This window comes from Vulpes vulpes, chromosome 10 (assembly GCF_048418805.1).
Source record: "Vulpes vulpes isolate BD-2025 chromosome 10, VulVul3, whole genome shotgun sequence".
Lineage (NCBI taxonomy): Eukaryota > Metazoa > Chordata > Mammalia > Carnivora > Canidae > Vulpes > Vulpes vulpes.
In genome coordinates this window covers 52586385-52610453 of record NC_132789.1, presented here as the reverse complement: position 1 = coordinate 52610453, position 24069 = coordinate 52586385, and the positions used below count along the sequence as shown (strand labels likewise).

At 39.5% G+C, this 24069-nt stretch overlaps 1 protein-coding gene across 8 annotated transcripts in view; it reads right to left on the bottom strand.

The window, feature by feature from the left end:
* Positions 1-24069, bottom strand: part of GPBP1L1 (GC-rich promoter binding protein 1 like 1) — a 61085-nt gene that overhangs the window by 21320 nt on the left and 15696 nt on the right. For 6 of the 8 annotated variants that reach the window (XM_072724125.1, XM_072724122.1, XM_072724124.1 and 3 more), the window contains exons 2-5: positions 9877-10900; positions 9136-9250; positions 5046-5175; positions 3743-4029 (exon numbers count right to left, since the gene is read on the bottom strand). In XM_072724125.1, coding sequence (XP_072580226.1) covers positions 3743-4029; positions 5046-5175; positions 9136-9195 — 477 coding nt within the window. In that variant the 5' untranslated portion in view covers positions 9196-9250; positions 9877-10900. Of the gene's footprint in view, positions 1-3742; positions 4030-5045; positions 5176-9135; positions 9251-9876; positions 10901-19433; positions 19535-24069 lie in introns of those variants that run through there. The other 2 variants (XM_072724123.1, XM_072724127.1) reach the window with 1 other exon arrangement.

Here is a 24069-nt window from a genome sequence, read left to right as displayed (position 1 = left end):
CATGGAGCCTGCTTCTCCCTCTGCCTCTGCCTCTGTCTCTGCCCCTCTCTCTGTGTCTCTCATGAATAAATAAAAATCTTAAAAAAAAATTCTTTAAAGAAAATCAAATGACTATATAAATATAAGTTTATTTCTTTTTTTTTAAATTTTTTATTTATTTATGATAGTCCCACAGAGAGAGAGAGAGAGAGGCAGAGACATAGGCAGAGGGAGAAGCAGGCTCCATGCACCAGGAGCCCGACGTGGGATGCGATCCCGGGTCTCCAGGATCGCGCCCTGGGCCGAAGGCAGGCGCCAAACCGCTGCGCCATCCAGGGATCCCTGTAAGTTTATTTCTGAGCTATTCTGCTTCACTATTGGTCTATCCTTATAATAACATAACATTATCTTATTATAGCTTTGTACTAAGTGAAGTTAGGTAGTATAAGTCCTCCAACTCTGTTCTTTTTCAAGATCACTTTGGGTATTCCAGGGTCTTTCTAGTCAATGAAAATTTTAGAATAACTTAGTCCATTTCTGTAAAAACCCATGCTTGGTGGTGCTGTGCAGAATCTGTAGAACTGATGTCCTAAACATGTTGAGTCGTCTAATTCAAAGCCTCACATTCACAATGATATATCTCTTTTATATACATTTTCTTTAATTTCTCTTGGCAATATTTTGCGAATCAGTATAGAAGTCTTTCATATCTTTCGTTAAATTTATTCCCAAACATTTTATTCCCACACAGTTTTAAAAGTTTTTTTTTTGCTTTACAAAAGCATTTTATAAAACTTCATTTTCCAATTGTTTACTGCTAGCACATAAAAATACAACTTTATTTCTAAAAAGTAAGCTCTATGCCCAATGTGGGGCTCAAACTCATGATCCTGAGATCAAGAGTCACATGCTCTACCAACTGAACCAGCCTGCAGTTAATTTCAACATAGGTGACCTTTACTCTTTACTATATAACATTGCAAGTTTACTATCTACGTAGACATTACTATCTATGTGACAATGCAGGGAAAATTATTTAACTTGTCCAAGATAACTGAGACTGTTAAGTCAAATACCATTTTAAAACAAAAAATAACTTTCTAATTATACAATGTACAGTATAGAAAAACATATAGAAAAATCACTGTAAACATGTCTACAAAATACCTAGATTTTGCCATTTTTGGTTAACTACTCTTTCTTGACAAACCCCTTTCTTCTTCAACCAGTTAGTTCCCAGACTCCTTATTGCTATTTGCACATATTCTAGGTTTCCTCTGAATAGATCACTCTCCTTGGGTGATTCTTATCCATTCACCATCGTCAACTATCATCTTTACTTCCATGTGCATATCTCTAGATCTCACCCATATTTTTTGTACGAAGAAATTATCTTCTCCCTCCAATTATGCTGTTTTTCCTTTTCAAATAACTTATATTCATCAATCTACTTTAAATAGAAATCTTATTTTTGACTCTTTCTTCTCTAGTTACAATACCTCAGGTTCCAATCCTTTAGATTTGTCCTCCAAACCACGATCTTTTACAAGCTAAATGTCTGTCAACAGGAAAATGGATAAATAAATCCAGTATACTCACACAACAGAATATTATATAATAGTGAAAAAGATTTAAAGCAACATTTCCCAACCATGGTACTACTGCCATTTGGGGCTAGGTAATTCTAGAGTTCACCAGGTGTGCATTGCACCATGTTTAGCAACATCCCTAATCTCTACATACTAGATATAAATTGCACTATCTCCAGTTGTGACAACCAAAATTTGCATAGATATTGCCAAATGTGCCGGGCACACATTGTAAAATGTGCTCCTGGCTGAGAACCACTGATCTAGAGCTATATGTATCAATGCAGATAAATCTCAAAACAACTTTAAGCAAATACAAGAGAACTACAATACTATCTGTATAAACATAAAAATCAAGGAAAATGATATATATTACTTATGGATACATATATGTAGTAGAAGTTTATCAGAAACATGAAAAAGCACTGAAATCAAGATTACCTCTGGGAAGGAAGTGAAGAGAGTAGGATTAGGGAAGCTTTCATTTGGTGATGTGCATACTTGACTATTTTTCTCCAGACTTTTATGTACATTTCAGATATTTTAAAACACAAATGTAGTATTAATTTCCCTTATTGACCTAGTTTAGGTTTGACTGACAGCTAACTTCCACTTAAATCACTTAGCAGGCATCGATTGTGCTACTTTAATATCTTTCTTTGTTATTTATTTCCCACTGGAAATGCCACAGAACTGATATTGAGCCTTCTTATCAAACTCTGCCAATTAGTAGTACAAAACCTATTCAAAAGGTGCTCTTAAATACTCAAGCAACTTCCACTTTACTCCACATGACTTCTAGTTTGCTACAATCTTTTTCTTTTTCTTTTTTTTTTAAACCAAAGCATGTAAGAAACCAAAACTTTTAATAAAGAGATCCTAATAGACTTTACCATATGCTCATCTGGCTCTGGTCACAATGTAAGGTATACTTTTAGATAAACATTCATGTCATATAAATTATAGTTACAGTGGGTTAATTTACTTACGTGGAATAAAATACAAAAAGAAACTCACAGGAATACAATTAAACTTTTTGTTGTTGCTGGTCTGATCAAGGATTTTAATCAAGTTCCCAAAGTGTAATGAGCAACAGAGATTTTAATTATACCCATTGGTCTTTCTTAAATGTGCTAAGTTTATTGAATAAATAATGAAAGTTATAATTTGGTGTCATAGTAAGTTCTGGACCACTGGATACTTAGAACATTCTGTACAAATATTCAAGGTCAGGGCAGTATAAACCTTTCCACAAATAAAGTTTTGAAGAATAGGTGCCTGGGGGTTAAGAATTCACATTAAAAAATAACATTTAAAGAAGCCCAGAACATTTGCTATATGAGAAGAGGAGCTGACACCTAAATTTGACTCTTATTCAGTTGGCTTTATTAATTTATTAAATTGACTGTCACGGAAGTGATCGGCTAATTTAACGTGATACCTAAAAATAACCAGAGCTGTTTTGTTCAATATGGTAGCCACCAGCTAAATGTAGTTGTTAGGCACTCAGAAAGTACGTGATTTATACCGAGATCATGCTACAAACAAGTATAGAATACACAAAGGATCTTGAAGACCTAGTACAAAAAATAACGTAAGTTACCTCACTAATGATTTAAAGATACCAATCACATATTAAAATAATTTGGATATGTTTTGTTAATAAAATATAGTAAACTTTTTTTAAGGTGCACTGAAAACTCTTCTTCAGCTTAAGAAGCCAAAAGGCATATAATTCAACATACAACAGCAAAGTTTTACTGTATATACAGGCAACAGCTTAAATACTTACAATTGCATATTTGTAACATCACAATTATTTTATATAAAAGAAAAAACTTAGGATAGTTGGAGAAAGACAATTCAACATGCAAGACTACATCTTTATACATAATTTGAGTATCAAATTTTGAATGCTGACCTTATAAAACTTAAAGGGAATTAAGAATTTTTAAGTTTCAAAGGCATAAAGATGAAAAACAAGATCTGCTAAAAGTTACAGAGGAATTTTCATCACTATCTTCCTACTAATCAACTCCTTCCCTCTAAACACAGTAAAAATCTAAACTTAGGGACTTTCTTTTTAGTAATTTCTTCAATCTTATTATTAACAGTCTTCTATTTACAGCATTATTTGTTAGGTTTTAATCACACATCTAAACCTTCATACTTACAAAGTCTTCCTCTTCAAATTGTAATTTTTCCACCTTGTCTTCTTTCTTTTCTTCCCTAATCTCTGTAGGTGGCTTTTCTTGAAAGGCACAGCCTTTCCGGGAGTGGAAGCTGCCATTCCAGTGGCGATGGTTGCCTGTGCCACCCCCACTACGCTGGTTCATGCCATCATGACCTCGGGAAGAGCCATGCCAACCAGAGAGGTTCCCTGTGATTCCAGCATAAGCTCCTTTAGAGACACCAGAATCCACTGAATCGTGGCGGAACAGGGAGGGCTGGTGCCAGGAATCTAGAATAGTAAGGAGAAATAACACATTAGATTTCTGCTTCCTGATCTGATTAATAGTACTACCAAAAGCTCTTCAGGGGACCTTTTAAAATAAAAGATTAAGTCCACAAAAAAGAAATCGAGAAATTATCTTTCTTGAAAAATATAATTTCTACATTAAATCTTCAACTGAAAAAAATGACACATGAGAACACAAGAATGTTAGAAAGCCAACATAACTGAATAATGACAACTGGAAGATCAAATTGAGAAACTTTTTTTGTTTTTGAAGATTTTATTTATTCATTCACGAGAGACACGGGGCGGGGGGCGGGGGGTGGGGGGTGGAGACAGAGACACAGCCAGAGGGAGAAGGGAGAAGCAGGCTCCATGCAGGGAGCCCGACGTGGGACTCAATCCCGGGTCTCCAGGATCACACCCTGGGCCGAAGGCGGCGCTAAACCACTGAACCACCCGGACTGCCTGAGAAACATGTTTAAAAAACATCATGTCGGGCAGCCGGGGGTGGGGGTGGGGGTGGGGGCTCGGTGGTTTGGCGCCGCCTTCAGCCCAGGGTGTAATCCCGGAGACCCGGGATGGAGTCTCACGTCGGGCTCCCTGCATGGAGCCTGCTTCTCCCTGGGGCTGTGTCTCTGCCTCGTCCCCCCCCCTCCCCCCGCCTCTCTCTCAAGAATAAATAAATAGGGATCCCTGGGTGGCTCAGCAGTTTGGCGCCTGCCTTTGGCCCAGGGCGTGATCCTGGAGTCGCGGGATCCATTCCCATATCGGGCTCCCGGCATGGAGCCTGTTTCTCCCTCCTCCTGTGTCTCTGCGCCTCCCTCTATGTCTATCATAAATAAATAAATAAAATCTTAAAAAAAAAAAAGAATAAATAAATAAAATCTTAAAAAAAAAAAAAACAAGAAACAAACCATCATATCAAGATTATGGACATGCACCCCCAATGTGGGCTCGTCTAGCTTTTTTTTTTTTTTCGTCTAGCTTAAATACAGTCATGGAAGTTGGGCATGGCTCACCTCCTGTGGTACGTAGAGGTCCATTGTTAAAAAAGCCATCAGAAGAATTATGTCGACGGCGGCTTACTCCAAATCTACGGTCTCCTCGGGGTAGGTGCTCTCCGTGTTTTTCGAAGGTGGCTGTAGGTGACTAAGATGGTAAAGTACAGAGAAACAGATTAAGAAGATATCAATCTCAGTATCTTATGTTTTGCATCAGCCTTTCAGAAAACAAGTAATAATAGTGAAAGAAACCCCCATTATGAGCATATGGGTCATAATAAGGTACTATAGGCCCTTAAGTTAGAGAAGTCCTAGGTTACATATTCAAACAAGATTGGGCATTGTCAGGGCGGTATGGTCATAGACATAAGTTACACATTCACTCATTAACTCATTTATTGTATCCCAGAAAGGGAGAAAAGGCAGCTACTTCAATTATTTGCAAAAGAGAGGGTGAAGAAAAAAAAACCCTATTGATACCCATAAATAAGCCCTCAAACTTTACACTTAAAGATATTATGTTAACCTTATAATAGGAAAGGAAAAGCAAGATGTTTGCTTAAAAAAATTCTAAATAGGGATCCCTGGGTGGCGCAGTGGTTTCGCGCCTTTGGCCCAGGGCGCGATCCTGGAGACCCAGGATCGAATCCCACATCAGGCTCCCCGGTGCATGGGGCCTGCTTCTCCCTCCGCCTGTGTCTCTGCCTCTCTCTCTCTCTCTGTGACTATCATAAATAAATAAAAATTAAAAAAAAAATTCTAAATAGCTTCATTATTTCTGTAAATTATTTTAGAATTGGGGAGAAAGAAATGGTTTAAATACCACCCCAACTTGGTAGGCCATTAACAACTTTAACAACGACATGGTTTTTATAGTTTCATAGCACTTACTTCTAAACATTAATTTTATATTCATAACAGTACTATAATTTGGCATCCTCATTTTACTCATTTACACATGAGGAAAGAGGTCAGGGAAAGTAAGTCTTTAAGGTTATACAATGTAAAAGTGGCAGATTGAGAAACACGGTTACAGATGAATTCTCATGTCCCTCCCTATTCCAAATAATTTATTCTAGAACATTCTATAGTTTCAAATGAGAGGTCAAAGTCTAAAAAACTGAAAAATATGGACATATTTAACAAAGGCATAGAGGAAAACTACAGGTTGGGGCAAAGTTATCTTTACACCTATTTCCTTGGTTTTATAGTTTTTAGCTCTTTAACTTCAGTTATAATCCACTTCAGGTTAATTTTTGTGTGTATGATAGAAGATTGAGGTCAAGGTTCTCACTCCCCTCCCCATAGATAGATAGATAGATATACACAGTTCTAGAACCATTTTCCTAAAAAGACTAAATCTAAATCACTAAATGCTAAATCACTTTGCATTAAATTACCTTGGCACTTTAGTCAAAAATCAACGGACTGTATGTATAGGACTATTTTTGAATTCTCTATTCTCTTCCATTACTTTATTTCTATCCTTATCCCAACACTACATAACTTTGTTTACTGCAGCTTTACTGTAAACAGTGAAATCTCATTTCCCAATTCTTTTTACTTACTTCACTGTGCTAAATTATTCTTCGCAGATAATAAGATCTACATACTTTCATTCTTCAAAAATATTTATTTATTTGAGAGAGACAGAGACAGAGATAGAGACAGAGATAGTGACAGAGAATAAGCAGGGAGGAGAGTTGAAGAAGCAGGCTCCCTGCTGAGCAGGGAACCCGACGTGGGGTTTGATCTCAGGACTCTAGGATCATGACCTGAGCCGAGGGCAGACACTTAACCAAGTGAGTCACCCAGGTGCCCTCTACATACTTCTATATTATTATTATTATTATTATTATTATTATTATTATTTTAAAGATTTATTCATGGGAGACACAGGCTCCACGCAGGAAACCTGACGCGGGACTCGATCCCAGGCCCCCAGGATCAGGCCCTGGGCTGAAGGTGGTGCCAAACCACTGAGCCACCCGGGCTGCCCCTACTTTTATTTTTTAAAGATTTTATTTTATTTATTCATGTGAGACAGAGAGAGAGAGAGAGAGGCAGAGACACAGGCAGAGGGAGAAAGAAACAGGCTCTACACAGGGAGCCCAATATGGAACTCAATCCCAGGATTACGCCCTGCGCCGAAGGCAGATGCTAAATCGCTGGGCCACTCAGGCGTCCCGCTCTACCTACTTTTTTTTTTTTTAATTTTTATTTATTTATGATAGTCACACACAGAGAGAGAGAGACAGAGACACAGGCAGAGGGAGAAGCAGGCTCCATGCACCGGGAGCCCGACGTGGGATTCGATCCCGGGTCTCCAGGATCGTGCTCCAGGCCAAAGGCAGGCGCTAAACTGCTGCACCACCTAGGGATTCCCCCTCTCTACTTTTAAATGCTTTCCTGGATCCCACACCTAATCCCCCAAGCTCACCATCCCCAACCTTTGGGTCAGATTATGTCAATTATGAGATCTTGGGAATTTCAAAAGGGCAATTCAAAATTAAGTTTAGAGCAAAAGATTGTGGGTCTAGATAGATCAGGAACATCTGCCCCAAAATTCACATTTAAAAACAGGGAAAGGGGCCTGGCCAGGTCAGTCAGTTGGGTGTCTGACTCTTGATTTCAGCTCGGGTGGTGCTCTCAGGGTTGTGATTATCAAGCCCTGTGCTTGAGATTCTCTTTCCCTCTCCCTCTGTCCCCTCCACTCCATTTTCAAGAGTAGGCAATCTCTCTGAAAAAAGAAAACAAACAAACAAACAGGGGCGCCTGGGTGACTTAGCCAGTTAAGTGTCCAACTCTTGATTTTGGCTCAGGTCATCATTTCAGGGTTCTGGGATCAAGCCCTGTGTCAGGATGTGTTCTCCCCCGTCACACACACACCCTTCCCTCTGATTATGCTCTCTAAAATAAGTAAGTTCTTTAAGAAAAAAAAAAAAAAAAAAAAAAAAAAGGAAGATAGGCACCCCCCCCCTTTTAAAATTACACATCAATTTTGTCCCTCCTCTATTAGTTGCCAAAACGGGGAGCATTTTTTTTTTTAAGATTTTACTTATTTATTCGTGAGAAACACAGAGAGAGGGAGAGAGAGGCAGAGACACAGCCAGAGGGAGAAGCAGGCTCCATGCAGGGAGCCTGTTGTGGGACTCGATTCCGGGTCTCTAGGATCACGCCCTGGGCCAAAGGCAAGTGCCAAAACGCTGAGCCACCCAGGGATCCCAATGGGGAGCATTCTTAAGTTTATTAACTTTCCAAAGGTCTTCTTTATCAATAGTTGAGGTTGTTCTTTTGTGTACTGTGACTAAGGATGCTTCACTCTATATGAACTGGTTGTTGTCACTTGTCTATTCCTAATACAACATACATCTGTAATCATTAGATTATTGCCCCTAAATCAGAATTTCTAGGATTTTATATGAGATCCATGTAGTAGTGAAAGTCTCTTCCTTTCCTCCTTATCTACTACTATAGACAAATTGCATTCACCCTAACGGTCTATTTCTCAAAAAAAAAAAAACTATTTCCCTTTTACCTCTACCCCTCTTTACCTAAATAATAAATTAGCAGATATGTTTTAGTTCCAAAGTGTAGTGCAGTTAATCCAGGAAATCTTAAATGTGCCACATAATGAGAAAAGCTTAGCAAACAATGAAAAAAAGAAGAGGGAAAGACATTTGGCAGTGGGCAGTGGCAGGGCCCACAATGACTTAGACTGCCTAATTATTTATATCCTGTTAAAATAAATTAGTAAGTCTATGAAAATATATTTTATTTTATTTTTTTTTTTATTATTTTTTTTTTAAAAAGATTTTATTTATTTATTCATAGAGACAGAGAGAGAGAGAGGCAGACACAGGCAGAGGGAGAAGCAGGCATCATACAGAGAGCCTGATGTGGGACTCGATCCAGGGTCTCCAGGATCACGCCCTGGGTTGCAGGCAGCGCTAAACCGCTGCGCCACCAGGGCTGCCCTGAAAATATATTTTAAACAGGCAAAGCTGAATATACAAGAACACCTAGACTGTAAAATAGAAGCCATTAATAAGTTGGGGATAAAAAGAACTGGTATTTGGAAGGTTACTATAGGAATGAAGAATAATACCTTAGCTGACTGTGGTGTTGAGAAATTTAGCCAAGCAGGAACAAAGTCATGCTGCGCCATTTAGGTCCAGTGTCTCTTTTCAGCAAGGTGAGGCATCCAACCTCATGGCCAGGATCTGAAAATAAGAAAACTCAAATCATTTACATTTGTAAGTATCTGGTATCAATGTACAATCTGTGATTACTCTAAGATCTCCTCTTTACAGAAAGACCTGCCCTCTGAGCCTCTCTAAGATTACTTATCAGGCTCTATATCTCAAAGAGGTTCTAAACAAAACCAACAGTCCATGAATAATGACTATGAAAAACACATAATCAGAAAACTTTGACACAGATCTGGAAGGTTATATGAAAGCTAATGAATTCTTGAGTTTTAACAGAAGAACATTAAGAATAAACAACTACTTTAAACTACTGATACTTATGAAAAGAGATTAATCTGCTTCAGGTACTCTGGTAACTTGTGGCAAAAGCAGAAAATATCTTCCTAAAGAAGGAAGATACAGATTCTCAAGAATTGTTCCATTTAGTTCCCATTAATTTCCTCAAATACTAACTAGTATCAGTTTTTTTTTTTTTTTTTTGACGGTCACTATCAGTTTTTCTAAGAGATCCACTGGTGTCTCCACATCACCTCACTCAAGTTCTCCAAAATTAAATATACTAGAAAACAGTATACACGATACAGTTTCCACGATACATAACAGTCTTCTTCCAAAATTAGACATAGGAGAATATTTACCCCAGAGTGTAACCTCTGTGGTCCTGTTTCCCGAACTCCTTGAGTCTGCCAGCTGGTTTTCCCACGAGGTTTTGTTAAAAGGGTGCTTAAATAGGCTGGCCAGCAGCACGCCTTGTGATAAAGCACAAGGAAGCCAGGCTCTGTATGTATTACTCTCTCAAGTCCCCTCAATTGCTCATCTTAAACTATCCAGGTTCCTGACACGTCTCCAAAAAGGGGAAGGGGAAAGGGGAAGGGGAAGGGGAACATAAAAAGTATTTGTTACATTTAAAAAATGGGGGGAAGGGGAAGAGCTATGTCTATGTTCACCTCATTCAACTTCCTTGAGTGATGGCACTATTTTGTTGCTTAAACAGATAATACATGGACATTTGCACATCGAGTGCAAACACTGTTCATGGCAAGGTCATAGCTGGAAAAACAAGTGAACTCATGTGTGGGCAAATAATGCCATCCAAGCAACAGGTCAAAAATATAACATCAAAGAGCTAAAAAGATCTTCTGAGCAATCAATTCCTGTGGCAAAACATCCACATAACAAAGCCCTTAATTTACAAATCTCATTATTCCTACAGAGCTGCTAAAATGTGTGCAGATATTTATATTTGTTTTATTCTTCAAAATCTAAGGACATAAAGAAATCTTGTTTGTTTTTAATCTGACAGAAAATATGTTTTCCTCCAAAGAATAGCAGCTTTCAAGGCAAATTTCTTGGTAACATAAAGCTCCCAAATGTATCTTCTATTTCTTTGGTCTTCACTATTTATAAATTCACAGCAAAATTAAAACAAGTAGAAAGAAGTTAAGGAGCAGTCAGTCAAGGAGGAAGTAAAACAGTTCCTCAGTGAGGTTTTCTTCTCTTCAGTTTTCTCTCTTTCACTTGTTCTGCTTCTTCCTAAAGACAACTGAACTGGAAGGTGATATGTAGAAATAATCTTCTACTGCTTCAGTAGAGTGGTCACTTATAATTTTGGATCCATTTCCATCATTATTCAACCATTTGAAAGGCCACAGGAATCTATCACTATAAATGAAAAAGCAAAATAACACAATATCACAAGAGGCAAAACTCCTTGTTACATAGAATTGCTAAAATAAGACACATATGATCAATCAATAATAGGTACTAGTAATCAAAACTTAAATCCAATTTAAAAAAAAATAAATCCAATTTAGGCATTAATTTAATGTGCCACCACCTATAGCAATAACATAATTCACTATAATTCTAAGGCTTTCTTTTTTTAAATATTTTATTTATTCATAAGAGACACACACACACACACACACACACAGAGGCAGAGACACAGGCAGAGGGAGAAGGAGGCTCCACGCAGGGAGCCCGACGTGAGACTTGATCCCGGGACTCCAGGATCACTCCCTGAGCTGAATGTAGGCGCTAAACCGCAGAGCACCCTGGTCTGCCCTTTTAAGGCTTTTTAAAAAAGATTTTTGTGTATTTATTGGACAGAGAGAGAGCACAAGGAGGGGAAGCAGCAAGGAGAGAGAAGCAGGCTTCCTGCCCAGCAAGGAGCCCAATTTGGGGCTCAAATGACCCGGGCTGAAGGCAGATGCTCAACCGATTGAGCTATCCAGGTGCCTCTCTTTTGAGGATTTTTAAAGGACTTTAGAAAAAGAAAAGTCACCTGAACAGAGTTTTGTTTTGTTTTTAATTTTTTTAATCTATTCACGGGGGAGGGGGGCGGGCAGAGACACAGGCAGAGGGAGAAGCAGGCTCCATGCCGGAAGCCGAACACAGGACTCGATCCTGGGACTCCAGGATCATGCCCTGGGCCAAAGGCAGGCACCAAACCGCTGAGCCACCCAGGGATCCCTCACCACAGCTAGATTTTTAAAAACAAATCATGTGTCATAGCATTCCTTCCTTTCCAGATACCTAGTTATCAACTGAAAGGCTTAAGCTCTTAGGCTCTGACTTAAGATATGCAGTAAGAGATGACACAAATACTTCTTTGGCAAATTCCCAACATTTTTCCAGGGGCTAGAAAGTTTTTGATATAAGAGGAGGCTTGCATCTGTAGGCAATTCTGGTCTATACTGGTAAAGTCTAATTTGGAGGATATATCTCATATAATAAACTGGTGGCCTTGCTCTAGTGTTTTAGGTTCACAGGAATCAGAAATACCAAATTTGGGGCAGTAAATACCTTTGTGGGGAAACGAAAGGAATCAAAAAGAGGTCTTGGGTGACTTTAACTGCATCTGTAACGTATTTTTTTTTTCCTTTTTTAAAGGTTTCATTTATTTATTCATGAGATACAAAGAGAGAAGCAGAGACATAGGCAGAGGCAGAAGCAGGCTCCTGGCAGGGAGCCCGACGTGAGACTTGATCCCAGGTCTCCAGGATCACGCTGTGGGCTGAAGGTGGTGCTAAACCACTGAGCCACCCTGGCTGCCCATATAGTTACTTTTCAAACCCAACTAGGCATGTTCTAGTCTCCCTACTGACATTTATATACCATCTTTTTAGTCAATTCTCAATTCCAAGTATCTCTAGCAGAGTCCCAGTTGAGGCAGTGAACGCAGAGGAAATATTAATTGGCGATGATCTGCTACTGGTGTGAAAGTTCTAAAAGCTGACATATATTCCATAATTACTTACCTATCAGCCTGCACGGATACATAGGATATAAAGTTATATAAGAACGTGGTCTATGGGAAAAAAAAACAGAATGTGGTCTACGCACACATATGCATAATATGTGGTGAGGAGGAGATGGATAACAAATCAGAGTGTTTAGTAAAAGGGAAGAAATAAACGAAGATGAAAGAGGACAAAAAGAAATTCCTGTTCTGGAAGCAAAAGACTAAAGAGATACATAACAAAATGCCAATAATGGTTTTATTTATTTTACATTGCTGGTAGAAATATTAAATGGTATAACTGCTGAAAACAATTTGTGGTTCTTCAAAAAGTTAAACATAGAAGTTACCATATATGACCTAATATTGCCACTCTTAGGTATATATCCAAGAGAAATGAAAATATACGTCTACACAACAATTTGTAAATCAATGTTCACAGCAGCTTTATTCATAATAGCCACAAAGCAGAAACAATCTAAATGTCCATCAATAGATGAATAGAGAAACAAAAAGTGGCATATCCATATAATAGAATATTATTCAGCTATAAAAAGGAATGAAGGGCAGCCCGGGTGGCTCAGTGGTTTAGCACCACCTTCCTGGAGACCTGGGATCGAGTCCCAGGTCCGACTCCCTGCATGGAGCCTGTTTCTCCCTCTGCCTGTGTCCCTGCCTCTCTCTCTCTCTCTCATGAATAAATAAAATCTTAAAGAAAAAAAAAAAGAATGAAGTATTAATACATGTTACCACGTGGATGAAACTTGAAAACATTATGCTAAATGAAAGATACCAAATACACAAAATGGCACATATTATATAATTCCATTTGTATGAAATATCCAATCCATAGAGACAGAAAACAGATTACTGATTATCAGGGGCTGGTGAGAAGGAAATGTGACTACTTAATGAATATGAGGTTTATGTTTGGGATAATGGAAAAGTTCTGCAACTGGATAATGGTGACTGCTGCAAAACACTGTGAATATATTTAATGCCACCAAGTTGCATACTTTAAAATGGTTACTATAGTAAATCTTAAGTATATTTTGCCACAATTAAAAAGTATAATAAAGTGTTAAGTCATCAGAAATAGTCAATATTAAATATAAACAATCCTCTATCTCATCCATTTTTTAAAGATTTACTTATTCAGAGAGAGACACAGAGAGAGAGGCAGAGGGAGAAGCAGGCTCCATCTGGGGACCCTGATGCAGGACTTCATCTCAAGACCCCGGGATCACGACCTGAGCCAAAGGCATACCCTCAGTCACTGAGCTACCCAAGTGCTCCTCAATACGTGTTTTTTTTTTTTTTTTCTTTTCACAAAATGGTTTCATTTTTCATGTCTTTCAGTTTTGCCTGGAAGTCAGACTTAGCTAACACAGACAAATAGAGGAGTACAAAAAGAAAGGCAAAAATCCCATACTTGTTAATTAACATCCTTATTTAGTACACCTGCTCCATAAGGAGTTTCCTAATTTTAGGAATCATACATTACAACTGGAGAATAAGAACCACAGTGTAATTCAGAAGGCAGCAAATTTAGAAGACTTGGTTCCAGGCCTGATCTGCTTATTAGATGTGTTACCTTGGATAAGTCCCTTAACATCTTACAGCCTGCCTCAGTTGTTTGTTTATATTTGTTTTGTGAGCTCTACACCCAATGTGGGGTGTTCTTAAACTTAAGACCCAAAGATCAAGAGTAGAATGCTCTGACTGATCCAGCCAGGTGCCACTACCTCATTTTTTTCTTGTTGTTAACCTCTGGAATGGATGGCTAATTGATATTAGAGGGAGAAAAGAGAAAAAGATAAGGTGTGTTAAGAGTTATATAGATCAGTGTCTTAAGAATTCTCCCAGAATAGGACTAAATAATCTATCTGGCTTTAGTTTCATCCATCCTTTGATTCAGAATCAATTAAAATGTGGTTTTTCTCATTAAAAAAAAAAAAGATTTTATTTATTTGAGAGAGAAAGAGGAAGAGGAGAGAGTGCAAAAGTGTGGAAGAGGAAGAAGCAGGCTCCCCAACAAGCAAGGAGCCCAACACAGAGCCTGATCCCAGGACCCTAGAATCATGACCTGAGCCAAAGACAGACACCTAACTGCCTGAGCCATCCAGGCACCCACTGTTGGGAGTATTTCGATTGCCAAGTGTCATGAAAGGAATTTCTGTTTAATGATCTCATCTCTTGAGCCCTTTACTACTATCAAGGAATGCCTTGCTTCTGAAAGCAAATATGAGCACAGAGGATGGGGATAAGGTATAGAGCATTATTTCATGTAGTTAACAGACTCATCCATGCTCCTGGTAAAGAATGCTTCATAATCTATTATAAAGCTCAGCAAGGACTTGTTGAACTGTGTCTAAAATTGTGTCTAAGCTGCACCAAGGTGTCCCAGTTTCATGTTTCACATGGTTCTAAGTGTTGAGGGTGAAAAGATCCAAATTTACTTCCAAGAGATCAATGTTACATATCTGAATAAAAGGGACATATCGTAAAGTTTGAAAATGTGCTTTTTAAAAAAGAAATATATTAAAAATATGTTGGGGGTTTATATTACATTTTCCTGAATAGGTATTCAGGACATGAAACATTTCAATTAACTTTTGCTGAAAGATTTTGGATACTATAAATCTATATTCATTTTTAAGTGCAAGTCTTTTGTTCATTGTCAATTATCAAGTATTTCAATGCACATTTACTCATTCCTATCATATACTTATTTGCTTAATATAAAGTAACTTCGTGAATTTTACTGTTCAAAAAGTTCCTAGAAAAATAAATCACGCTCTTAAAAACAGAACACCTACATCTACCTATTAGGTAGGATAAATGGTCCTGAAAAGCAATCTAGAATATAATGCCTTAAACTTATAAACAACAAAAATCATTTCATTTAACTCCAATAATTTCTCCCTCTCAGATGCTAACATCCCATTTTAATTCAGTCTAAAGCAGAATTATAAACATATCTTCAACCATGAAATGAAATTTCCATCTCTACCTGCACTAGATGCAATAATTGCAGTTACTGCTATTACACCACTGAGGTTTGTCCCTAATAGAATTTTTAAAGTTTTATTCATTTGAGAGGGAGCAAGAGAGAGAGAGCAAAGCATGGGTTAGGAGTGGGGTGCAGAAGGAGAGGGAAAATCCCAAGCAGACTGTGCACTGAGCAAGAAGCCCCATGCAGGGCTTGAGCTCACCATCCTGAGATGATGACCCAAGCTGAAATCAACAGACACTTAAACTGACTGAGCCACCAAGGCACCTCTCTAATTTTAATAACCTATGGGAAAGGATGCCTGGGTGGCTCAGCTGTTGAGCGTCTGTCTGCCTTTGCCTCAGGAAGTGATCCTGGGGTTTGGGATGGAGTCCCACATCGGGCTCCAAGCAAGGAGCCTGCTTCTCCCTCTGCCTGTGTCTCTGCCTGCCACTCTATCTCATGAATAAATAAATAAAAGAATTTTTTGGGGGGGGGGAAAAAACCTATGGGAAAATTAAAAAATACAGTGTCTTAAAAAAAATACAGTGTCTAAATTTTAACCAATCTTTTTAAAGATTTCATTCATTCATTTATTCATTCATTCATTCATGACAGACGAGAGAGGGGGGGTGCAGAGACACAGGCAGAGGGAGAAGCAGGTTTCATGCTGGGAGCCCGACGCGGGACTCGATCCTGGGTCTCCAGGATCATACCCTGGGCCGAAGGCAGTGCTAAACCCCTGAGCCACCTGGGCTGCCCAATTTTAACCAATCTTGTGTTTGATTTTAGCTTCATAAAACTTCTATAAGTGCAAGAGTAATAGATACAGTAATTTAGTAACTTCTTTAGAAAAGGCTTTTGGGGGATCCCTGGGTGGCGCAGCGGTTTGGCGCCTGCCTTTGGCCCAGGGCGCGATCCTGGAGACCCGGGATCGAATCCCACATCGGGCTCCCGGTGCATGGAGCCTGCTTCTCCCTCTGCCTGTGTCTCTGTCTCTCTCTCTGTATGACTATCATAAATAAATAAATAAATAAATAAATAAATAAATAAATAAATAAATAAATAAATAAATAAATAAATTGAAAAGGCTTTTGGGTCTAGCTGTTAGAAACTGACAAATTTAATGACTAGGTAACAAATTATTAAACAGATCAGGTAATTTACAATCTAATCTGTGTTCCAGTGTACTTTGGAGGTATTACAGATTCAGTTCCAGACCATGGCAATAAGGCAAATAGTGCCACAGAGCTAGTTAAATGAACTTTTTGGTTTCATGGTGCACTAAGCTGTTTACACTATACTGTAGTTTATTAATAAGTGTGCAGTAGTACTATGCCTAAAAAAAGTACACATAGCTTAATTAAAATATTTTATTGCTAAAAACTGCTAACCATCATCTGATTTTTCCAACTAGTCATAATCTTTTTGCTGATGGAGGGTCCTTACTTGGATGTTGCTGCAGTTTCTTATTGCTTTAGCACTTACTGCTTCAACTCATACTTTTCTGTTATGGAGATGGCTTCTTTCCTCAAACCCCATAAATCCACCTTTGTTAGGTTTAAACCTTTCTTCTGCAGCTTCCTCACCTCTTTCAGCCTTCAAAGAATTGAAGAGGGTTAGGGTCTTGCTCTGGATTAGGTTTTGGCATAAGCGAGCGTTATTATGGCTGGTTTGATCTTTTCAGACCACTCCAACTTTCTTCACGTCAGCAATAAGACCATTCTGCTTTCTTGACATTCATGTGTTCACTGGAGTAGCACTTTTAAACCTCCTTCAAGAACTTTTCCTTTCCAGTCACAACTTGGCTAACTGACTCAAGGGGCCTAGCTCTTGGTCCATCTCCGCTTTCAACATGCCTTCCTCACTACGCTTGATCATTCCTAGCTTTTTATTTTATTTTTATTATTTTTAAAAGATTTTATTTATTTATTTATTCATGAGAGACAGAGAGGGAGAGAAGCAGAAACACAGGCAGAGGGAGAAGCAGGCTCCATGCAGGGAGCCTGACACGGGACTGGATCCCAGGTCCCCAGGTCCCCAGGATCACGCCCTGGGCCGGAGGCAGGCGCCAAACTGCTGCCCAGGGATCCCCACATTCCTAGCTTTTGATGTAAAGTGAGACACCTGTAACTCTTCCTTCCACTTGAATGCTCAGAGACTATTGTGGGGTTTACTGCCTAATTTCAACATTGTTATGTTTCAGGAAATAGGGAGGCCTAAGGAGAGGGAGAGAAACAGGGCAGGAGTCAGAACAAACACATTTATTAAGTCTGCTGTTTTAGTGGTATCCAAAACAATTACAATAGTAACACCAAAGATCACTGATCACAGATCACTATCAGAAATATAGGGCAGCCTGGGTGGCTCAGCGGTTTTACACCGCCTTCAGCCCAGGGTGTGATCCCAGAGTCCCAGGATCGAGTCCCACGTTGGGCTCCCTGCATATAGCCTGCTTCTCCCTCTGCCTGTGTCTCTGCCTCTCTCTCTCTCTCTCTCTCTCTCAAACAAACAAACAAACAAATAAATAAATAAAATCTTATATATAGTAATAATGAAAAAGTTTGAAATACTGAGAAAATTACCAAAATGTGACAGACATGAAGTGAGAAAATGCTGTTGGAAAAATAGCACCAAAAGACTTGCTCAACAGAAATCTTCAATTTGAAAAAAATGCAGTTATCTGTATAGTGCAGTAAACAAGGTATGCCTATATTCCACAGACCTGAAAAAGGATGTAACCTAGTTCTTAGCTAAGAGATCACTAAAAATAACTTTTGATGACAGACTGTGAAATGATTCTTGGAAAATAACAAAATTCAAAGGAGTGAGTGGCACTGACATAAAAAAATCACATACAGCATTCTTAGAAATCACATTTGGGGGTGCCTAGGTGGCTCAGTCAGTTGAGCAACTGATTCTTGGTTTCAGCTTGGGTGGTTGATCTCAGGGTCAAGGGATTGAGTCCTGTACTGGGCTCATGTTGAGCATAGAGCCTGCTTGGGATTCTCTTTCTCCGTCTTTCTGTGGCCCTTCCCTCCACCACTGCATGTGCACACACTCTCCCTCTCTCTCTCTCAAAAAAAGAGATTCTCTCCCTCTATCCCTTTTCCTTCTTAAAAAAAAAAAAATCATATCCATACAAAATATATGAAGAACTTATAAAGTTCAACTAAGAACAAAAAATCCCATTTAAAAAGGGGAAGACATGAACAGACAATTCTCCAAAGAAGACATACAAATGGCCAACAGACACCTGAAAAGATGCTCAACATCACTCATCATTGGGGAAATGCAAATCAAAACACAAGCAACAAGCTGGCGAGGATATGGGTCAAAAGGAATCCTCAGGTACTGCTGGTAGGAATGCAAAGTTGGTGCAACCACTGTGGAAAATAGTATGGAAGTTCCTCAAAGTTAAAAATAAAACTACCTTATGACCCAGCAATCACACTACTAGTTATTTACCTGAAGAATACAACAACACTAATTTGTAGAGATACATGCACCCCTATGTTTATAGCAGCATTATTTACAATTGCCAAGATGTGGAAGTAGCTCAAATGTCCATCAACTGATGAATGGATAAAGATGTGGTATAGGGGTGACTGGCTGCCTCAGTTGGTAGAGCATGTGACTCTTGATCTCGGGGTTGTGAGTTTGAGCCTCACAATGGGTGTAGTGATTGCTTTTAAAAAAAAAGATGTGGGGATCCCTGGGTGGCGCAGCGGTTTAGTGCCTGCCTTTGGCCCAGGGCACGATCCTGGAGACCCGGGATCGAATCCCACATCGGGCTCCCAGTGCATGGAGCCTGCTTCTGCCTCTATGTCTCTGCCTCCCCCCCCCCCCCCTCTCTCTCTGTGTGTGTGTGACTATCATAAATAAATTAAAAAAATTTTTTTAAATAAAAAAATAAATAAAAAAGATGTGGGGAATCCCTGGGTGGCTCGGCGGTTTGGCACCTGCTTTTGGCCCAGGGCATGATCCTGGAGTCCCGGGATGGAGTCCCACGTCGGGCTCCCTGCATAGAGCCTGCTTGTCCCTCTGCCTGTGTCTCTGCCTCTATCATGAATAAATAATTAATTAATTAAAAAAAGTTGTAGTGTATATATACAATGGAGTATTTATTCAGCCATAACAAAGAATGAAATTGGGATGCCTGGGTGGCTCAGTTGGTTAAGCATCCTGACTTCAGCTCAGTTCATAATCTTAGGGTTGTGGGATCAAACCTGTTTGGCTCCATATGTTCAGTGGGGAGTCTGCTTGTCCCTCTATCTCTGCCACTCCTCCTGCTAATGCACTCTCAAATAAATAAATAAAATCTTTAAAAAAAAACCTTTTTCCCCTTGAAACAGTATGCATGAGCGGGGGAGGGAGGGCTGGAGTGGGGACAGGGCTAGAGAATCTTAAGCAAGCCCATGCCCAGTGTGGAGATTAATTTCATGATGCTGAGATCATGACCTAAGCCAAAATCAAGAGTCAGCCACTTGACTGAGCTACCCAGATGCCTCAAGAATGAAATATTTCCATTTGCAACAACTTGGGATAGAGATAGAGGGTATAGTGCTAATTAAGTCAGTCAGAAAAAGACAAATGCCATTATGATTTCACTCATACATGAATTTAAAGAACAAAATAAGTAAAGGAAAGAAAATGAAAGAGACACAATAAGACTCTCAGGTGCCTGGGTGGTTCAGCTGGTTGAGCATCTGACTCTTAGTTTCAGCTCAGGTCGTGATCTCAGGGTTGTGATATGGAGTCCCACATGAGACTCTGCACTCAGCTGAGAGTCTGCTTAAGATTCTTTCTCCCTCCCTCTGCTCATACTCAAGCATGTTCTCTCAAATAAATAAATCTTAAAAAGTGTGTGTGGGGTTACCTGGGTGGCTCAGTGGTTGAGTGTCTGCCTTTGGCTCAGGTTGTGATCCTGGGGTCCTAGGATCGAGTCCCGCATTGGACACCCCAAAGGGAGCCTGCTTCTCCCTCTGCTTCTGTCTCTCATGAATAAATAAAATCTTAAACTGATGGTTACCAGAGGGGAAGGTGATGGAGGGATGGATTAAAAAGCTGAGAGTGATTAAGGAATGCACCTGTGATGAGCACAGGGTGATGATGTATGGTACTGCTGAATCACTATATATATATAATTTATACCAATTCTTATCTTCATTCGGCTGTTCTTTCTCTTACTTATCTGAAGTAAGAGAATTACAACAGATCCTAATCTTCTGATCGTAAATGCTGCAAATATCTTTTCCAACTTCATGTAGTCATTTGTCTTTGTTGTCTTCTTACTTTTGTAGTTTTACCTTCACATTTAAGACATCAGTAGGGATGCCTGGGTGGCTTAGCTGGCTAAGCTTCAGACTCTTGATTCCAACTCAGGTCATGTTCTCTGGGTCCTGGAATCAAGCCCTGCATCGGGCTCTGCGCGTAAGGAGGCGGTTTTGTCCCTTTCTGCTCCTTCCCCTGTTCTCTTTCTGGCTCTCTAATTAATAAATATTTTTAAAGATTTATTTATTCATGAGAGACACAGAGAGAGAGGCAGAGACACAGAAGAGGGAGAAGCAGACTCTTCGCAGAGCCTGATGCGGAACTTGATCCCAGATCCCAGGATGATGACCTGAGCTGAAGGTAGCCGCCCAACCATTGAGCCACCCAGGCGTCCCTAAAAAAAATAAAATCTTAAGAAAAAAAAAAAAAAAGGGATCCCTGGGTGGCGCAGCAGTTTAGCGCCTACCTTTGGCCCAGGGCACGATCCTGGAGACCCGGGATCAAATCCCACGTAGGGCTCCCGGTGCATGGAGCCTCCTTCTCCCTCTGCCTGTGTCTCTGCCTCTCTCTCTGTGTGTGACTATCATAAATAAATAAAAATTAAAAAAAAAAAAAACTTAAAAAAAAAGGCTTCAATTAGTTAGAAATGATTAGTATCTGGTATGAGATCTTGGTCCAATTTCATTTTTCACCAAGAATAACCAACTGTCCCAGAACCATTTTTTTCCCATGGATTTATAAAGCCAGCGCTTTTTTTCTTTTCAATTAAGATTTTAGTTATTTATTTGACAGAGAGAGAACAAGCAGAGGGAGCGAGAGCGAGAGAGGAAGGTTCCTCACCCAGCAGAGAGCCTGATATGGGGCTCAATACCAGGACTCTGGGATCATGACCCGAGCCGAAGGCAGACATTTAACTGACGAGCCACCAGGCACCTCTAAAGCCAGCTCTATTATAAATTATTTCTATACATGTATGGGTCTATTTCCAGGCTTCTGTTATACTGGTCTATTTATTCCTACACTACTACCACATGTCTTAACTATTATGGCTTTATAAGACCTTGATACATAGCAGGCCATACATATACCTTATTGAAGGTCTTGGCTATTCTTTAACGTAAATTTTAAAGATTTTTTTTTTTTTTTTAAGGATAGAGAAAGAGAGAGAGAGAGGCAGAGACACAGGCAGAGGGATAAGCAGGCTCATGCCAGGAGCCCAAAGCGGGACTCAATCCTGGGACTCCAGGATCGCGCCCCGGGCCAAAGGCAGGCGCCAAACCACTGAGCCACCCAGGGATCCCCTCATGTAAATTTTAAAACAAGCATGGAGTGAGAGGCTGTTATGACACTGCTTAGAATAGTAATGAATCAATCTAGGGATCCCTGGGTGGCTCGGCAGTTTGGTGCCTGCCTTCGGCCCAGGGCATGATCCCAGAGTCCCGGGATCGAGTCCTACGTCGGGCTCCCTGCATGGAGCCTGCTTCTCCCTCTGCCTGTCTCTCTCTCTGTCTCTCTCTGTCTCTCATGAATAAATAAATAAAATCTAAAAAAAAGGGATCCCTGGGTGGCGCAGTGGTTTGGTGCCTGCCTTTGGCCCAGGGCGCGATCCTGGAGACCCGGGATCGAGTCCCACGTCGGGCTCCCAGTGCATGGAGCCTGCTTCTCCCTCTGCCTGTGTCTCTGCCTCTCTCTCTGTGTGACTATCATAAATAAACTTAAAAAAAAAAAATCTTAAAAAAAAAGTAATGAATTAGTCTAGATCAATACGAAATAACTGATATCTTTATGATAAATCTTCCACATCACGAGTATAGTCAATTTCTTATTTAATATTTTCAAATAAAATTTTTAAATTTTCTCCATAAAGATCTTACATATCTTTTTAAAAAGATTAATTCCTACTTTATATTTTTTGTATTATGTTTTTCTTTTAAATGGCAGTATTGTTTACTACTGGTATAAATTATACCCAGCCATTTTGTTAAATAGAGATTTTTTTTCAAGATAAAAGTCTTTTATTAGATACATGTTTGGCAAGTATTTCCTCACATCTGTAGCCCTCATTTTCATTTTGTTAACAGTATCTTTTTTTAAAAAAAGGATTTTATTTATTTATTCATGAGACAGACAGACAGACAGAGAAAGGCAGAGACAGAGGCAGAGGGAGAAGCAGGCCCCATGCAGGGAGCTCCATGTAGGACTCATTCCAGGGAAGCGGGATCACGCCCTGAGCTGAAGGCAGATGCCCAATCGCTGAGCCACCCTGGTGTCCCTGTTAATATCTTTTGAGGAATAAAAGATTTTAATTTTTATGAAGTTAAATTTACCAATGTTTCCTTTTATAGATTGTGCTTATGTCTTATCTAAAAAAAAATTGCTAAACCAACAACATAAAGATTTAGTCTTGTTTTTTTTCCTATGGTTAATTACAGAAGTTTTATACTTTCAGGTTTCACATTTAGGTCTATCATTCATGACCATATTAAGTTGTTAATATTTTTGTGTATATTGTAAGATAATAACTCTTAGGGATTAAATACAATTTGTAGATTCTACAAATGATAAATTATTTGAACAGGTTAACTTTTAGGTGCTTATCAGACATCTAAGTGGAGATATGCTGGATAGGGTAGTGGTGAAGGCCCGATTTAGGTGCATTCTAAAGCAAAGGAATTATAGACTTTTAAATGCAGACCATTCTTTTCGAGGGTGCTACTATAGAGGGGGAGAGGGGGAGAGGGAGAGAGAGAGAGAGAGAGAGAGAGAGAGAATCTAAAGCAGACTCCATGCTGGGTGTGGAGCCTGATGCAGGGTTGATCTCATGACCCTGAGATTATGACCTGAGCTGAAACCAAGAGTCAGATGCTTAACCAATTTAACCACCCTGGTGTCCTCCCAATCCCATCTTAAAATGCCCTCTTGTGGTTTCTATCACATCATTAGATGAGCAGTTTTCAGTCTTGGATTGCAGCAAGCTATAAAAATTTCAAAGTATGTTTTAAATGCTGATATTGGTTGCTAATTGTATTTTGTAAATAAAACATAAAAGTAATTCTAACAATGTCACTTCATAAAAGAAAAGGCATTACTGCTGTAAAAGACAAATCTGGGAAAAAGGATTTTTTAAAAAGATTTTATCCATTTACTTCAGAGAGTGAGAGAGCAAGGGAGAGTGTGCGCATGGGGGGGGGGGGAGGGCAGAGGAAGAGGGAAAAGCAGATTCCCAGCTGAGCAGGGAGCCTGATGTGGGGCTCAATCCCAGGACCTCAACATCACAACCTGAACCCAAGACAGAAGCTTAACTGACTTAGCCACCAGGTGCCC